A 16,229-nucleotide genomic window follows, 5' to 3' on the forward strand; every position below is an offset into this window, starting at 1 on the left:
GTTCCTGAACACCCTGGCACACTCCTACCACAGGACATTTGCTTTTGCTATTCCCTTTGCCAGGGACATTCCTCTCCAGACACCCGTACAGCTTGCTCCCCATTCACACTGCAAGTCTTTGCTTAAACGTGCCCTGCTTAATGACACTATTTAAAATATTACTCCTTAATTTGGTACACTTTTCCCTAGCACTTATTACTTTCTAGATAATCACATCACTTATTTACATTGTGCCTGTCTTTTCCCATTAGAATATAAGCTCCAGGAGAAGAGAGATTTTTACCTGTATTTTTCAATGTATCCCTGGCACACATTGGGTACTCAATAAATTGTTGAGTAAATAGAGAGAAGGATAAATTGAGTATAAGTAGATCTGCATATTTGGAAGTAGAAAATTTCCATTTGGTGACTTTAGTTTAGGAGGAAGTGATGTTATCTTCTGACAGTGAAGGGGAGGCACTAAAATGAGGGGGATAGGTTTGGGGAGTGGAAGTTTGAAACACTTGTTGGAACAGGTGAGAAAGCTGAAGAGAGAAATGTAAGATTGCTTGGCTGTGCTGAGGGTTCCTTTGATTTGGGTGATCATGAGATTTTAGTGGAATCTATCCATTCTATGGTTCGACAGTCTTCAGCTGTGTATAGATGCTCAGAGGTACCAAAAAAGTGAATAGTCGGGTTAACCCAGGCTGAAGATTAGCCAGACAGAAGCAAAGGGTTTAGGGTATAGTTCTCAATTTTGGCTGCACTTTAGTATCTATCACTTGGAGGAACTTTATATTGATACGGTGTTGTCCTGAAAGTTTTTACTCCTTTTTTCTAAATTGTAATTTTTGTTGCAGTTTTCTTATTTTTCCACATATTGAATGAAAGCCTCACATTACAAATCTGAGAACAAAAAGGGTCTCCTTTTAGTTATGTATTGTAGTTAAAAATAAAAACTCCATAAGAACAGAACAAGTGAATTTGCTTAATACTATGATCCTAAGACACGATGCAGAGAAACCTAATGTTTTTTTGAATGAATGAATGATAACCACCAGTAGGGGAGCATGCATGTACCAGGTGCTGCTAAATTATTTATAAAATTTTATTTACTATCTACGGACAGCCTTATACCCTATCAAGCCAATTTTAGATAAAAGAAAACATAATCTATGAGACTTTAGTAATTTGCCCAAGGTCACACTGCTTAGTAAGTCAATGATGTAGCCAAAGCCACATTTTAATTCCATGTATGTCATTCTAATACTCATGCATTTAATCACTGTGCAATGCCAAGTTTGAGAAGGACAGAAGAAAAAGACAGAAATGAAAAGAGGTAGATAAAATGTTCAAGGAATATATCCTTATTTTGTGAACTTTTAGATATTCCAGCAAAACCTTTTAAAGTCCCTTTTACAACTAGAGGCTTGAGGACTTCGCCTTTCCATTCCTCCTCCAACAATAGGTCACATTAAGATCATGGTCACTTATAGCCTATGGGCTGACAGTTCTCTTCCTCTATTGGTTGATATGTGTCAATCTATTGATTGAAATATGGGTGTTTTGCTCATTTACAAACTTGAGTTTCCTAATTAGAAAAAAAAATGGTCTGCTTAAGATGTTATATATGCAAATTTATACACATTTTCAAATGTTATCTGTTACAATATTTTATCTGTATTAGGAATAACCCAGCTTTCTCCGTTTTATTTGTGACAGTAGGACTGGATTTATAATTCTACTGTTCTTTTAGAAAGCAATCAGAAATAGAACCATAAGCCTTATCCTCTTGAGAATTACAATATTTCGCTATTTTCTTTGTATATATTTTTGTAGGCAAATAACATTTCATTCAACAAATTTTTACAGAGATTTCGCTTTAGTGGGAGATAACCAAACAAAATGTATAACATACTATATAGCAAACTGTATATAAAAAATAGAGTAGGATAAGGGAGAGAAGATGGTGGGGTACCATTTACATAGATTTCTCAAAGGAAGGACCTTTGTGATAAAGTGAGATTTGAGCAGAGACCTAAATAAGTGATATTGTGAGCCAAGTACATACCAAGAAGAGCATTCCAGACAGAAGGGTAGTAGTGCAAAAGTTCTGAGACGGAGACATGCTTGACATATTAGAGAAAAAGGGAGGATAGAATGGTGGGAAAGAATGAACACGTAAAGTCACTGGACATGAAGCCAGAGGTAACATGGGTGGGGGCAGTATACACAGGGCCTTGTAGACCATGGTAAGAGCTTTGGCTTGTATTCTGAGTGAGATGGGAAGCAAAAAAACTTGTGGGTTTTAGGACAGGAATGATACTAACTTTTAAAGGGACTACACTGATTGCTGTGTGAGCAGACCATGTGGAAATAAGTATAAAAGATCAGTTAGGAGGCCTTTGCTATGGTTCACATGTAAGAAGGTAGTAGCTTGGACCAGACTGAGTTTGAAAAAAGGTAGTGAACAGAGATTCTAGGTATATTTTGAAGATAATACGAATGAGATTTGCTGATGGAATGAATGCAATATGAAAGAATAAAGGATAATTCCTAAGTTTTTAGCTTCAACTGTAATAATGGAGTTGCTATTTCATGAAACAGGGAAGACCTGATCAGGATTGGTTTGGGGAGGGCAGATTTAGAGTGGTTTTGGATATATTAAGTTTATGATGCCCATTATACATTCAAGCAGTGCTGTAGGGCAGGCAGTTAAGTGTGAATCTACTGTTTAGGATAATGGTATGGGCTGGAGAGTCAAATGTGAATTTCATTTAGCCAGAGGGAGCGGGAACAGAGAAGCAGCAGTCCAACTTGCGAGATTTGAATTCTGGGGCACTCCAGCATTTGGATACTGGAAAATAAGGAACCAGCAAGGAGACTAAGGAACAGCAATTTAGGAAGAGAAGAGATAAATACAGAATGGAATTCTGGCAGGCAAGATAAGTCGTTTCAGAAAGAAGAGAGTAAGTCATCAGCTGTTTCAAATGTTGACAGGTGAAATGAGATGAAGACCGAGTTATAAAAATTGGATTTGAGGACATGGAGGCTACTGCTGATCTTGAGCAGTTTCAATGGAGTGTAGTTTCAAGATAGAGTAGAAGTAGAGAGAAAAGTTTTTCTGTAGAGGAGAGCAGATCACAGCAATGGTGTAATATATGGAAGGCATTACGGGCCAAGAGTTTTTTTTTCTTTAAAATGGTAACTATTAAATCATGTTCATAAGTTGATGGAAGTGATCCAGATGAGAGGGAAACAATTCATAAAGGAAGTGGACAATTTCAAGAGTAAAATGGAACTCAATACAAAAGTGGCAAATCTGGTCTTAGGAATTTTGAGTTTATCCATAGTTACTAGAGCACGGCAGTGTATTCAGATGTAGGAAGGTTGGTAGGTACAATAGGGGAGGGAAACAGGAGCCATTACTGATTTATTCTATTTTCTGGAGACATAAGCAGCAATATAATGACTTATGAGTGAGGAATGAGCATATATAGTCAGAAGAAAGATGTTAAGTGACTGTCTTAGAGAGTGGGGAAATTAGTCCGAGGGGGTGAGAACACTGAGCTCACTCTGGAGTTAGCATGGTTGTGTTTTTTTCTCCAGTCAAGTTCAACAGCTCTGATGCAAACATAAAAAAATTAACCAGGGTTGTGGTTTAGGCAGGTAACATGAAGACAAAAGGTAACGATTGAAGTTATTTGCAAAGGAGGATTTATAACAATGAATAATGAAATCTAAGGTAGGCAATGAGATGATTTTTCTTTTAACGGGCATAAAATTTACATGTGTCCTTTAGGAAATAGTCAATTGTCATTATTTGAGGTAATTATGTTCTATAAAGTCACAATGAATACTGAACTGCTCCTAGGAGAAATACAGGGTTAAGTTTCTGAGATTGGTCACAACATTTTGTTAACCAATCAATATATAACCTTCTTTCATGTGTGTTTCTGTTTAGACACCTCATTTAATATTTATTTATTTATTTATTTATTGGTGAGGCAACCCTTGGTTGACTTCACAGATTGCAAGGACTTTGTCATCTTATAATCCCTTGTTTTTTACGCCTACAGCACCTGGTCTTCCTAGGTGGTCTCCCATCCAAGTACTAACCAGGCTGGACTTGTTTAGCTTCCGAGATCAGTTGAGATCAGGCTTATTCAGGGTGGCATGGCTCTAGACTGTTGCCTTATTTAATATATATTGTTGATTCATTAACACTAATCTCATGGCTAAGAGCACTAATTATAAGCCTGAAGGGAGCTTATCTAGGATGCATGTTTTCTGCACAACACACATTACAGCCTTCCTGTGCTGAGGAATGCCAGACAGTACTTCAGCACTATGCTCGGTGAGTACTTAAGACAGCAAAATCACCAATAAAAAACACAAAAAAGTGAAAAACATGACACTATATGTACTATGAAAAGCACATTTGCTTACAGTGTGAAGTGAAACAAGGCTGATTATAGCCTTGTTTAACCTCAGCTGGGAATGTGTATGTCAGACAAGTTAAAAATTTCCCTAATCTGTGCATGTCCATGAAGGCTGCACACATTGATTGGGGGGTTACAAATAAATTTTCCTGAGTAGTTGAACTCGCAAACATGGACTCTGAATAACGAGGGATGACTACACATTGCCTGGAAATGTTTCCTCCATAGTTCTACCCAGTTTGCTGCTTTTGATCAAAGAGTAAATATGAATTTCAGCAGACATTTGATTATCAAACAAGAAATTATTAATACGTTTGCTGCCAGTTCCCTAAGTTTCTGCTTAAAATTTATCTATTACTTTTTGTACTCTTCTAATCTGATGTCTCCTGTCTTCAATGTATAAGTGTTAGAAATCACACAAGACTTTTTTTTCTCATTTCAGTCACTAGCAGTTTTTCTTTAGTTACTGACAGCTTAAGTGGGCATTAAGTAGGCTTTAACTAGTCCTCACAAACAGTTATAATCTTAACATTTGATTCGTGGATGTGATAAAGTAATGTAATTATTTTTTTCAATCGATTGTGATTTCAGGGCCCTTTCCTCACATCATTCCATTTCTTCATTAGGTCCAGCAATAATGAAACTTGTTACTTTTTGATATTGTTTTTTGGAGGTCTTGTTTCTTCTGATTTGTTTCCTATTTTGCTTTTGCTTCTATGTAAATAGTTGTATATTTACTTTATTATGTACACTACAATTCTTTCCATTAATGTTGCAAGTTTAGAGCAGAAAAAAAATCACGTGAATACCACTACCCTCAAGTAAAATTATTTTGTATATTCGACTGTTTTCCCTCCCTATATGTCAGTTACTATTGTGCCTCTAGAAGTCTCTACAATTCAATTTTGTAACAACTCCACTTAATATCCTATGCCTTGATTTATATGCCGAACCTCCAAATGAATTTTTTCCATCAAAGGACTTCAGCGAGGAAGAGGAACTAGGAGAAAAATGGGAAATAAAGGAGGGGAGAAAGGGTGCGGCCAAGGATAGAAAATCTAACAAGGACGAGGCAGTTCGACACTTTTTCTTAGTCACCCCTTCCTCTAAATCTCCAGGCTCAACCAGTGTTTTAATTCACTGTCCGGAGAGGCGATCCCCGCTCAGTCTAGAAACCACCTTACAGACGAGCAGGCACGGGGCCTTACCGCATTGTGCATAATATCCCTAAATCTTTCACACTCATCTTTCCTTGCTTGGAAAGCTCGCTTCCAGGGGTGAGACTTACTTCTAAGACGCCGCCGCGCGGGCTCCAAGCAGCCCCTTCTCGTCGCAGGCCGGTGCGCGTTAAGCGTCGGGTTTGAGGCTGGTGCCCCTGTTCCTGCTCCAGGAAGCGGGCAGGAGGGAGCATTCGCGGGCTGCCCGCCTCCCTCCGGGGAGCTTCCGTCGCTGCCCACTGAGAAGGCTTTTGGGTAACCGTCCGTCTGTTGCCTAACGAGGGGTTAGCGACCACCCCGCCCGAGCCCGAAGGGGCGGAGGCCGGCGGCCAGAGCGCTCCCCGCGGGCACCCTCCCCCACCCCGCCCCCGCCTCGGCGCACGCGCAGCAGCCGCAGACTCCTTATTTAGTCCGAGATGGCTTCTCTCGCGCCCCACCGTCCTCCTCCCGAAGGCGGCTCCCTCCCCGCGCACCCCGGGGCCCCTGGGACCAGCCTCGAGCGGGTCCCCAGGCAGGACTCTCCCTAAACTGGAACGGCGGTGGCTGGACTTAAGCGTGAGGAAAAGCAGCGGTAACCGGAAAGAGCTGACGGGTCGCGAGGCCGCGAGCCAGGCCTCAGAGGAAGAGGAAGACCGGGGCGAGCCGAGGTTTGCCGAAGGCGGCGTTCCGGAGCTGCGCGGGGCGGGGAGGAAGGCCGAGAGTGGGAGAGGAGGGGTGCGGCGGAAACTGCCGAGGTTTGCCGAAGGCCGCAGCCTCCGAGTTGCCCGGATGTAGTTGGTGGAGCAGCAGCGGCGGCACCAGCGGCGGCGGCGGCAGCGGCAGGAGGAGGAGGAGGAGGAGGAGGAGAAGGAGGAGAAGGGCCAGGCAGCGGCAGCGGCGGGGGGAGGAGGGGAGGAGGCGGCGGAGCAGGAGGAGGAGGAGGAGAAGGCGGAGGAGGCAGTCGCTCTCCGCGCGGCTGAGCCGGACGAGTCTTCTTGCCCCCCTCCCCCCGGTTCGCCGCTGCCGCCGTGTAGTTGGCGCCGCTGCCCGGGCTGAGAGTGAGAGTGGTGTGGACGGAGGGATATGGCCCGGGAGCGCCGGCGCCAGTAACGGGGAGGTGCTGAGAGTCGCCGAGGGCGCGCCGGGCCCTGGTGCCGGTGCTGCCGCCCGCCCGCCGCCTGCGCGCCCGCCCGCCTCTCGCGGCCGCCTCCCCCCTCCCCCGACACACACTCACAGGCCGGGCATTGATGGTAATGTATGCGAGGAAACAGCAGAGACTCAGTGATGGGTAAATTGGCTTTTCGTTTCGGGCCGGGCCGCGGCGGGGGCGGGGGGCGGCGGCGGCGGCAGCGGGGGGGCTGTTCCTCCTTATCTGGTGCTGGCTGAGCCGCCATTTTTGTTGTTAACCCTGATCCGGATCGGGCTGGGGAGGAGGAGCGGCCGCGCGAGCTGGCGAGGCCACAGTGAGTGTGGAGGGAGCGCAGGGCTGGTTCGCGGCGTTTCGCCCTCGTTACTGCCTTTAAGCGGCGAGTGTCTGTGCGGGCTCACCGCCGGTTCGTTTGGTAGGTCTCCCGTGGGGAGGGGCGCTGGGGGGGGACCCATTTTCTTCCTACCCCCGAGATGTTTCATGTCGCTGTCTCTCTTCCTGTTTTTCAGCTGTCACGACCGGAGGGGGGACTCGCAGCCTTACCAGGTACCAGCCGAGGCCCGGGTGGAGGGGCGGACGGGGGGACAGAGGGGGAAGGGAGGACCTGCTACTCGAGCGCAGGCTTCAGAAGTCGCTACAGGCCCTGCGGTGCAACAAATCCGAAACTAGCACCGCGGATCCCCTTAAAATGTTGTGTTTGGGTTCACTTGCGCTCCCCAACGAGGTTCAGTGACTTAATTTGACAGGTGACTGAAGGAAGTTCATTTTTATAAGGAAAAAAAATCATTCTTAGCCAGGAAGGACCTTTCTCGATTATTTTTGGGTGTGAAAGAATCGATGGGGTGAGGTGATAGGTGATTGCTGAAACGTATTTATTGTACTGGGGAGCTGAAAGTTAATGTTAAGGTATTACAATTAGATGAAAGGTTGGGAAGAAACAACTAATTCTAATTCTTAAGTGTGTTCTAAACCACTATTCCTTCTCAATTGTTTTTGGTTCAAATAATTACCAGCGAAAGATAGTGTCTCTGGTTCTGTAGGAATTGAGATCTTTGGATGCTTGAATAATTCATTCTTATATAAGATGGTTCTAAGTGTGCAGTTTCTGTTTTGTTACTGCAGTTGCTGCATGTAAAGTTGTTTTTTTTTTTTTTAAATTATACAGGTGGCACCTGTTTTCGGGGGGAAATCTCAAATGGTTATCAGATGACACTATAAGTAGATACTTTCTACATTTAATCACTTAAAGAGTATGAGAGTAGGTTTCTAAGCTAATGTGTTAACTGGCTAGCAGGAGTTAAAGCTCAAGTTAAAAACCCTAGGTTCTTTGATGTGTAAAACATTGTTGATTACCTGGGGAAATCTTAAAGATTAAACCCTATTGAATCTACTCCTCTAAAACAGTTAAAGATTTTAAAAGACTAGTATGTCATGGTTATGTAAAATATGTGTTATAGTAAAATTAAACCAGTATTGTGAAGGAGTTATGTTAAATTTCATTGTTATGTTAGAAATATTAGCCGATATATTTTTTATACCTTAAAATTGTTCTCCACACCTGTAAGTATAGGTAAGGTAGATGTGAAATGCTTTATTTGAATCAGAGAACTGATTTTTCTTTGTAGGTTTCTTAGGAAACATTAGCTCATTATGTGCCTATCAGTTGTAGAGCAGAAATAGATTACAGTAATACTCAGTTTCTACTTTTCTTTAGATTACACTTTTTAATTATCAGAAAAATTTAAATGTATTGAAGTAATGTGTCAAGGTGTTTGATTTCATGTATTTACAAGATACTTTATGGACTGGATTTTTTTTTTAAACATGGTTATTGTGATTTGTATGAGCTTTTTAATAACTTTTAGGCATTTAGGTTTTGCCTGAATAACTTAAATGCATAGTTGAAAATAGAAATTTTATTTTTATTGATATAAAAATTTGTAAAACTTAAGTTATAAACACTCAATTTTATGATAAAATTAGGAAATTATGTTTAAAGTTTTAATTTTTTTCTCTCTTTTTTTGGGGGGGTGATGTTTTACAGGCACTTAAATATTCATCGAAGAGTCACCCCAGTAGTGGTGATCACAGACATGAGAAAATGCGAGACGCCGCAGATCCTTCACCACCAAATAAAATGTTGCGGAGATCTGATAGTCCTGAAAACAAATATAGTGACAGCACAGGTCACAGTAAGGCCAAAAATGTGCATATTCACAGAGTTAGAGAGAGGGATGGTGGTGAGTAGCTTTTTTGTTGAAACTTTCACACATATTTTTTTTTTAATAGTAGCTCCATTTAAAAGTGTAGGTGGCAATATTTCTAGCTTGGGGACATTACTATATGATTATGTTATCAAAATATTTTCTATCAATTTATTTGATTCCTGAAGTAGTTACTGTGGAAATAAGATGCTGACCCAAGCATCTAAAAATGGATTCCAAGACCTGATAATAAGAGAATGCATTTATGAATATAATTTACCAAATGCTTTCTTAATGATGAGAGAAATAGAGGAGTTTTTTTCCAAGAAAGGCACTTTCACCTTTTCAAGTAAAGATTTTAGTTTATTTGGCTTAATTATTTTGAGATCCTTGTTGGTGCTCAGATCTATTTTTTTAAGGGCCTCAAATGTGTTTCCTAAGGATAAATTGTAAATTGTAAACAGGTTTTTTGAGATCGTAGGTTCAAAAACTTTGCTTCTGAAAATTTCTTTTGGATTTTTGTTGTAAACACTTAAAATATTATTTCCTATATTCTGTATCTTATTAATGTACCTTCTCTACTGTGTTCATTTGCATATTCATCTTTAAAAATTAACCTCATTTCTTTTGTACAATGCTGTTACCCTTCAGTTATTACCTTCCCTCAAGCTCTTTGTGGTAGGAGGCTGAGAAAAAGTGAATAAACGCAATATTTTCAGAGTTAATTTGCCCAACTTTACCAAAATACCAGGTTTCATGTCTAAAGTAAGTGTTGGGGAACAAACGAATTTCACTAAAATAATTAAGACTTGTATATTTTTTCCTTATATAAGATCTTGTATCATTAAATAGGTAACAAATATATACTAATGGTTGTGCTTTTATAAGCTCCTCAGGAGAGTAAAGAGAGAACCATATGGCTTTCTGCCTCTGATTATCAATGAGCTGCTCAGTATTTTGCTTACTTTTAAACAATATTCTGCATCTTTTGGGTCTCTTTTTTGCCTCCTAAGATACTGGGAAACATTGGCCTTCTATGTGCATAATTACTGGTTGAAGAAAATAATGGTTAGGAAATTGCATTGAGATGGATAATTTGGATGGTTACTGGATGGGAGAAAAGTATAGTTGAATATTTGCTATAGCTTTCTGCTACTTATTGAGATACAACATATTTTTGTAAGTAACAGCATGTGGGGTTGGTTATTAAAGTGTGTGTATTTCTAATTTGTATTAGAAATTCTTTGATGGCAAAATTACTGAAACCATTAATATTTTCCATTTTGTGCATGAATTTTCCATAGTATATATTGTCTGAGATATCAACCACTCTTCTGTAGTGGATTTCATTTCAAATGTTAGCTCTTGAAAGGCAGGTACTACTTGTATTGTACTGTGCTTTATTTTTAAAATTTGGGCGATCAAGACAAACTAGGATGTGACACCTCATCTCCTTATGGATAAGTGTTTTAGGTATCTCTTTTGGTGATTGTAATCTGGTTAATCTATCATCTCATATTCCGGAAAAAAAATGAGTTTAGATTCTCTAGGAAATGATATAAATGCTTTCACACATTTACAGTGGATCATGCCTGACAGATCATTTTACAGGTGAACTAATCCCAAGAATATTCTGTTGCTTATTCATTCAACAAACATTAGGCATCCGCTGTATGCCAACAATTCTGTGGTATTCCTGGAAGGAAAGGTAGATATAATCCTGGCCTTGTAGCTACTCTTAAAGGCTTTGACTCTTGAGAGTTAGTGGTGGTGTAGCTGCTTTTTCTTTATTCCTTTTTTCTTCATTTTGATTTTAATTTTACTTCCTGTATGAACTCCACATACCTCTTGTTGGCTTTTAGTTTCCTTTTTATTTGTATCTGCTTGCTGATGTTTTCTTAGCTCTAGTTTTAAGAAACTTCTTTTCTGATTGTCATTTGCTGAGCTGGGCCTTACTTTCTAACTTGCTTTTTAGCTACTTGTTTGTCTTCCTGTGGAGCCTTTTAACTAATACTATAACTCCATTCCTATTTGTACCATCTCTAATAGTCCTGGCTGCCATATTTCTTTGTACTGTGTAGGAATAATCATGAAATCTCTGTTTTGGAGTTGAGAGAGCATCTTTGTTCTTAATTCTGTCTTTTAAAGAGGTGAAGTGGTAATGCTTCCCTCATGAATACTTACTTAGTCACAGGTATTTTCGTTTATTGCTAATGTGTTCGAAACTAAGCTTTTAAAAGTGCATATGTATAATTTTATTGCAGGCATTTGTATTCCCTTAGATTTTTATTTTAAATATGAAATCAAATACATACAGATAAATATTCATATATATAAAGTCAAAAGCCACTATTCAAAGTCAAATGCAAGTGAGATAGATCATCTGTGTGCTTAGCATGTATAAGTAATAATGTAAGAATAGGTTTCTGTTTTGTTTATTGAACTAATTTCAAATTTTATTTTACGATTAAAAAAACCTAATGATTTTTAGTAAAAAATAACAAGAGGCTATATTCTATGATTTGTAACTTGCATTTTACAAAGCAAGTTAAATGTGGAACTTGTAAGATGCAGATCCCCCATCCCCCAGTAATTACTAGGTTTCCTTCATGGCACCTTGGATTTCTTTGAAAAGTGACAGTTTAGAAGTAATGTATAAAAAGCACTTAAGTTATGCTAGAAAAAGTTAGCAGGAATTGAAAAGGATTGTCACTCTTAGAAATTTATTTAAAGACTAACTACAACATCGTATGTACAGTTAAGAGATTTTATCCCTTAGGATTTATTAAAAAGAATGTAGATTATTGTAAAATAAAATAAATTGAGAGAGATAACTTATTTAAAAAGGTTATTTAACTTGGTGAAGTAATTTTTATACCATGATCTCTCTGCAAATCATATAATCTTTTGTTTAAAAATAACCAAAAAATAAGAATCTTAAGGTACAGTCGTTAGATTTGTTTTTTATAGCTTAGACATGTTTTTAAAAGTGTACAGTTGACCTCCAAATCTCAGAAGAGTGAACATACATTACAGGTTGAATTTGTACTTTCATGCATTTTTAAAACCCTTCCCATCGGGCTTAAGTACTTTTTTCTTGAGGACTAGTTCTAATGATTATTTTACTAAGTAACTTTAAGAATGATGATAGTCCAAATAAATTTAGGGATGAAGAGTGTCTTTGCAGGGTTTCTGTAAAGCTGTTCCACAAAACTTCAACCCCTTGGGGTTCATTCCATTTTTCTCGTTATTCATCTCAGAATTAACTATAAATCTTTAAAATATATTTGGAATACTCGTTAGAAACATCTTTTTAGGATAGTTGCCTTAGCTTCCTTGGTTAATTGAAAAATATTCTTTATTGGTTCTCTGATTTGTGGGACTTTAATAAATTACATAGCTCTTCAGTTAGCGTTCAGATATCTTTGCGTACAAGAGAGAATTGCACTTAGTGATTTGGTAACCATTATTCCCAGAGATTTTAAAGTTTTTAGTTACATAGTGAAAATTTTTTATCTTGTTTTGTCATTTTGACAGATCTGGAGAAATTTGGAACTATATTTTCAAACAAAGGTTACTATAATTAACATTTGAAGGAATTGTTCAGTAGGGACCATTCGGGGATAATTGGTGTTTTTTATAGTTTTTAAAATATAATTTAGTAATGTTTGAACCCTTTCACATTGGATATTAGATTGCGATACTTGTACAACATGGCCTTATGGTTATTCCAGTAACTAGGTTTTGTGTAAAACGAAATATGCTTTGCATTTTTAATATTAGTACTATAAAAATGAAGTCTCATTTCATTATTTTGACCTTAGAAAGTAGATAGAACAGAGAGTAACAATGAGCAAAAGTTTACTTATATAATATTGAACAAATAGTGACAGAGCTGAGTTTAGAAATTAGTCTTCTCTGTTCTGGTAAATTGTATATACTGTCAGAGACGTAACATTAGGCATATTGAAAGCTTGTTCAGTGTGTGTGTATTATAGCACAAATTAGTTTAAAGGTGATTTCACTTATATTAATGCTCTCATCCAACTTCCTCTAGTGGTTACATCTTACCTCTAATTACAGTATCAGACCCAGAGCGTTGACATTGGTACAGTGTATATATGCAGTACTAGACCAAGTTATTACATGTGTTTAACTTTTAAAACTAAGTTTTAACATGAAAGCTTGCCAGAAAGTTTTACTAGGAAGAAGCCATTTTTCTTAAGCTCTCATTTTCAGAGACTTATTTTCAAAGCAATTTGGAGATTTCATACAGAATCTAAAATTTATTAAAAATTTGGACTTCTGTAACATTGACTAATGTTCAGTATTTTTCTAATGAAAATCAGAGGTAAATATTATTTTATTGATTCATGCTTTGTAGGAAGATAGTCAACTAGGCAAATGTTTTCATTGGATTTCTGTAGGTCACTTAAAGACCATAGGAATCAGCTATTCCATTTAAAGAGAAACAAGGTTGGAAGATGAGCAGTCTTAGTATTTTAGCTCTTCAGTATTTTTTCTTAATTTTAGAAAATAAATATGCTATAAAAATTTGTGCATGTATTTGAACACATACATCATTTGTCTTAGTAGTCAGATTTTAATATTTTATTTTTTAAAATATGGTGATGTATTTATGAAAAGGTATGTCTGTTTCACAAAAATATTTTGGAATGGTTCACTTAGATCTTTTAAGGACGGCTTAATTGAATTGTGCAAGATGTATTTAACATTGGTGTAGCATATTTGGGATTTTTGTCTGTAATTCACAGAAAATATAGTCTAGATTGTCTCTGTGAAGCATCTGTTGTCTGATTCTGTTGGGCAGAATGATTTTGGTATATGTAGTTTCATTTTATCATGCTAAAAAGAGTGAAGTTAAAAAAATAAGTTAGCAATAAGCTGGGCATCTGTATACAGATTCTGTAACTGAGATCACATCTGTAAATGAATTCAGTTTCTGAGACTTTATAGTAAAAGTTCTGGAGATACTATTAGTCATTTTAAAAGCAGTTATTTGGGGCTCGGAAGTATGAAGAGTAATTTTTATAATTTAAATGATGCTTCATAATTTTCAAAGCCCTTTTACATTGGTTTTCATCTGATCCCATACAGCCCTTTGAAATCAGTTGATCAGATTATTTCTGTTTTACTGATGAAAGTGTAATCCAGTTAAAGTATTCCGCCTACTATTCTTGAAACTGAAAATGGGTCTCTCTCTCTCTCTTTTTTTTTTTTTCCAAACAATACCTAAAACCTTATCTCTACCTCCAAACTATGCTTCTCAGTACTTAAAATACAACCATTGTAGTCGTGGCTACCATCTTCTCTTACCTGGATTCTGCAAGAGCCTCCTGAATGGTGTCCCTACATCCTTTTTGTTTCACAGAATTATTTTCCCACACAGTAGCCAGAGTGGTCCAGTTAAAATGCCGGTCAGCTCACATTACTCTCAAGCCCAGAACTCTCTAGTGACTGTTATTTACCAAGGCCTATAAAAGCCCCTGTGTAATTTGTGTGTCTGGGTGTTTCTTCAGCCTCTTCATTGACCGCTCTTCCCCTTGTTTGTGCTGCTCTGTCCATACTGGCCCTACAGGAAGTTCTCTTGACTCAAGGGTTCTGCACATTATTCTCCTTCTTTCTGAGATATTCATCTTTCTCTGTATTCTCCTTGTGTACTCTCTCACTTCAATAGTGTGCCTGCTTAAAAGTCACCCTCTCACAGAAGCCTTCTCTACCGTTGTTCACTCTGGAACAGCCATCCCTATCATCACTGTTTTTTCCACTGCTTTGTTCCTTCCTTGTTCTTAACATGACCTATTATTGGAGTCATTCTGCTATAACTTGACATGTATGTTCTTGAAAGTTACCATGCTATGTGAAATTGCATTACAGGATTTATGGGAAAACTGTGTTTAGGGGAACAGTATTCAAAAACAATATCTGACGTTAAAAAAAGATGAGAACTTAAGAAAAATCATAATGGTTAATGAGTACATTAACAATGCAGTAAGTATGGCGCTTTACTTGGACAAAGACCTGAAATGCACTTGTGGAAATGGGCATCTATTGGAAGGGTTGTACCTTGTAAGTTACTGTGAAGTGATGGAAGAAGGGCTCTCTGAAATAACCATCTGAAAGTTTTAACACCAATTGTGGATGGATATGATTCATAACTCATGCAGTGAACTGAGATAGCTGGCACATATTTGAAGTATTTGAAGTGTTACAGCAGAAGTGACTGTATTTTAGTTTATGTTTGTTTGTCTTCTGTGGAATGTATAAACTCCACCAGAAAAGGGCGTGAGATTGTTTTGATAATGACTATATCTCCTTGTATCGCTGTTGTTTAGAACGATGTCTGACACCTTGTAATAACTCTGTATATGGGCAGACAAAAGAATATTGAGATTGTCCTGATTGAAGGGAAAAGAAATTGCAGTTTCCTGGAATAATGACTCTCAGACTTAAATATTTATACTAATCACCTGGGGCTCTTGCTTTCTGGTTCAGCAGTTTTGGGGAGGGGTCCAAGGATCTGCCTTTTTAACAAAATCCCACGTGGTGCCCATGTTGCTAGCAGCATCTGAGTAACAAGGTTCTAGAGCAGCGCTGTCCAATAGAAATACAATGTGGGCCACAAATGCAAATCACTTGTAGTTTTCTAGTAGCCATACTGAAATAAGTAAAGTTAAATTTTACTATATATAACCTAATATATCTAAAATACTTCAATACTTGATATTTTAAAAATGAGATACTTTATAATCCTTTTTTAATGCAAGGTCTTTGAAATCTAGTATTTTACACTTACAAAATTTTTCAGTTTGTGCTAGCTACATGTCATTTGCCTACTTGCCGTGGGTGGTTAGTGGCTACTGAATTGGATAGCACAGTTTTGGAGAATATGATTGCCCTGCATTCTGTCTAGCTTTACACATATTCCTATATCTCGAAAGTATAATTTTATATACCTTATATTTGAAGTATCATATTTATGCAAAGCAAGGTTGGATTTGATGGGTTCTTGAACTATAGGCAATATTTCAGACATTTTGCTGGTGGAGGGCCTAGCCTTCATTTATATAAAAAAAGCAACATTTGGAAAGCACAGTAAAACAAGGTATGCCTCTACATAGTGCTGCTTGTACTAAAATTTTTTTTGTTAGTATACATTTATTATGAAAAATTAGAAAATGCAGAAAAGGGGAAAATAAAAGTACCTCCAATCCTATAATTTTGGAATTAATCAATTTTC

At 38.2% G+C, this 16,229-nt stretch overlaps 1 protein-coding gene across 9 annotated transcripts in view; it reads left to right on the forward strand.

Annotated features, from left to right (window-relative positions):
• The first annotated feature begins 6,043 nt into the window (after nucleotides 1-6,043).
• Nucleotides 6,044-16,229, forward strand: part of WAC (WW domain containing adaptor with coiled-coil) — a 77,522-nt gene continuing 67,336 nt past the window's right edge. For 2 of the 9 annotated variants that reach the window (XM_039839694.1, XM_039839700.1), the window contains exons 1-3: nucleotides 6,044-6,285; nucleotides 7,274-7,310; nucleotides 8,809-9,004. In XM_039839694.1, the coding sequence (XP_039695628.1) occupies nucleotides 8,866-9,004 (139 nt within the window). In that variant the 5' untranslated portion in view covers nucleotides 6,044-6,285; nucleotides 7,274-7,310; nucleotides 8,809-8,865. Of the gene's footprint in view, nucleotides 6,286-6,395; nucleotides 6,906-7,087; nucleotides 7,180-7,273; nucleotides 7,311-8,790; nucleotides 9,005-16,229 lie in introns of those variants that run through there. The other 7 variants (XM_039839693.1, XM_039839699.1, XM_039839697.1 and 4 more) reach the window with 6 other exon arrangements.

This window comes from Pteropus medius, unplaced genomic scaffold, assembly GCF_902729225.1.
Source record: "Pteropus medius unplaced genomic scaffold, Ma_sr-lr_union100, whole genome shotgun sequence".
Classification (NCBI taxonomy): Eukaryota; Metazoa; Chordata; class Mammalia; order Chiroptera; family Pteropodidae; genus Pteropus; species Pteropus medius.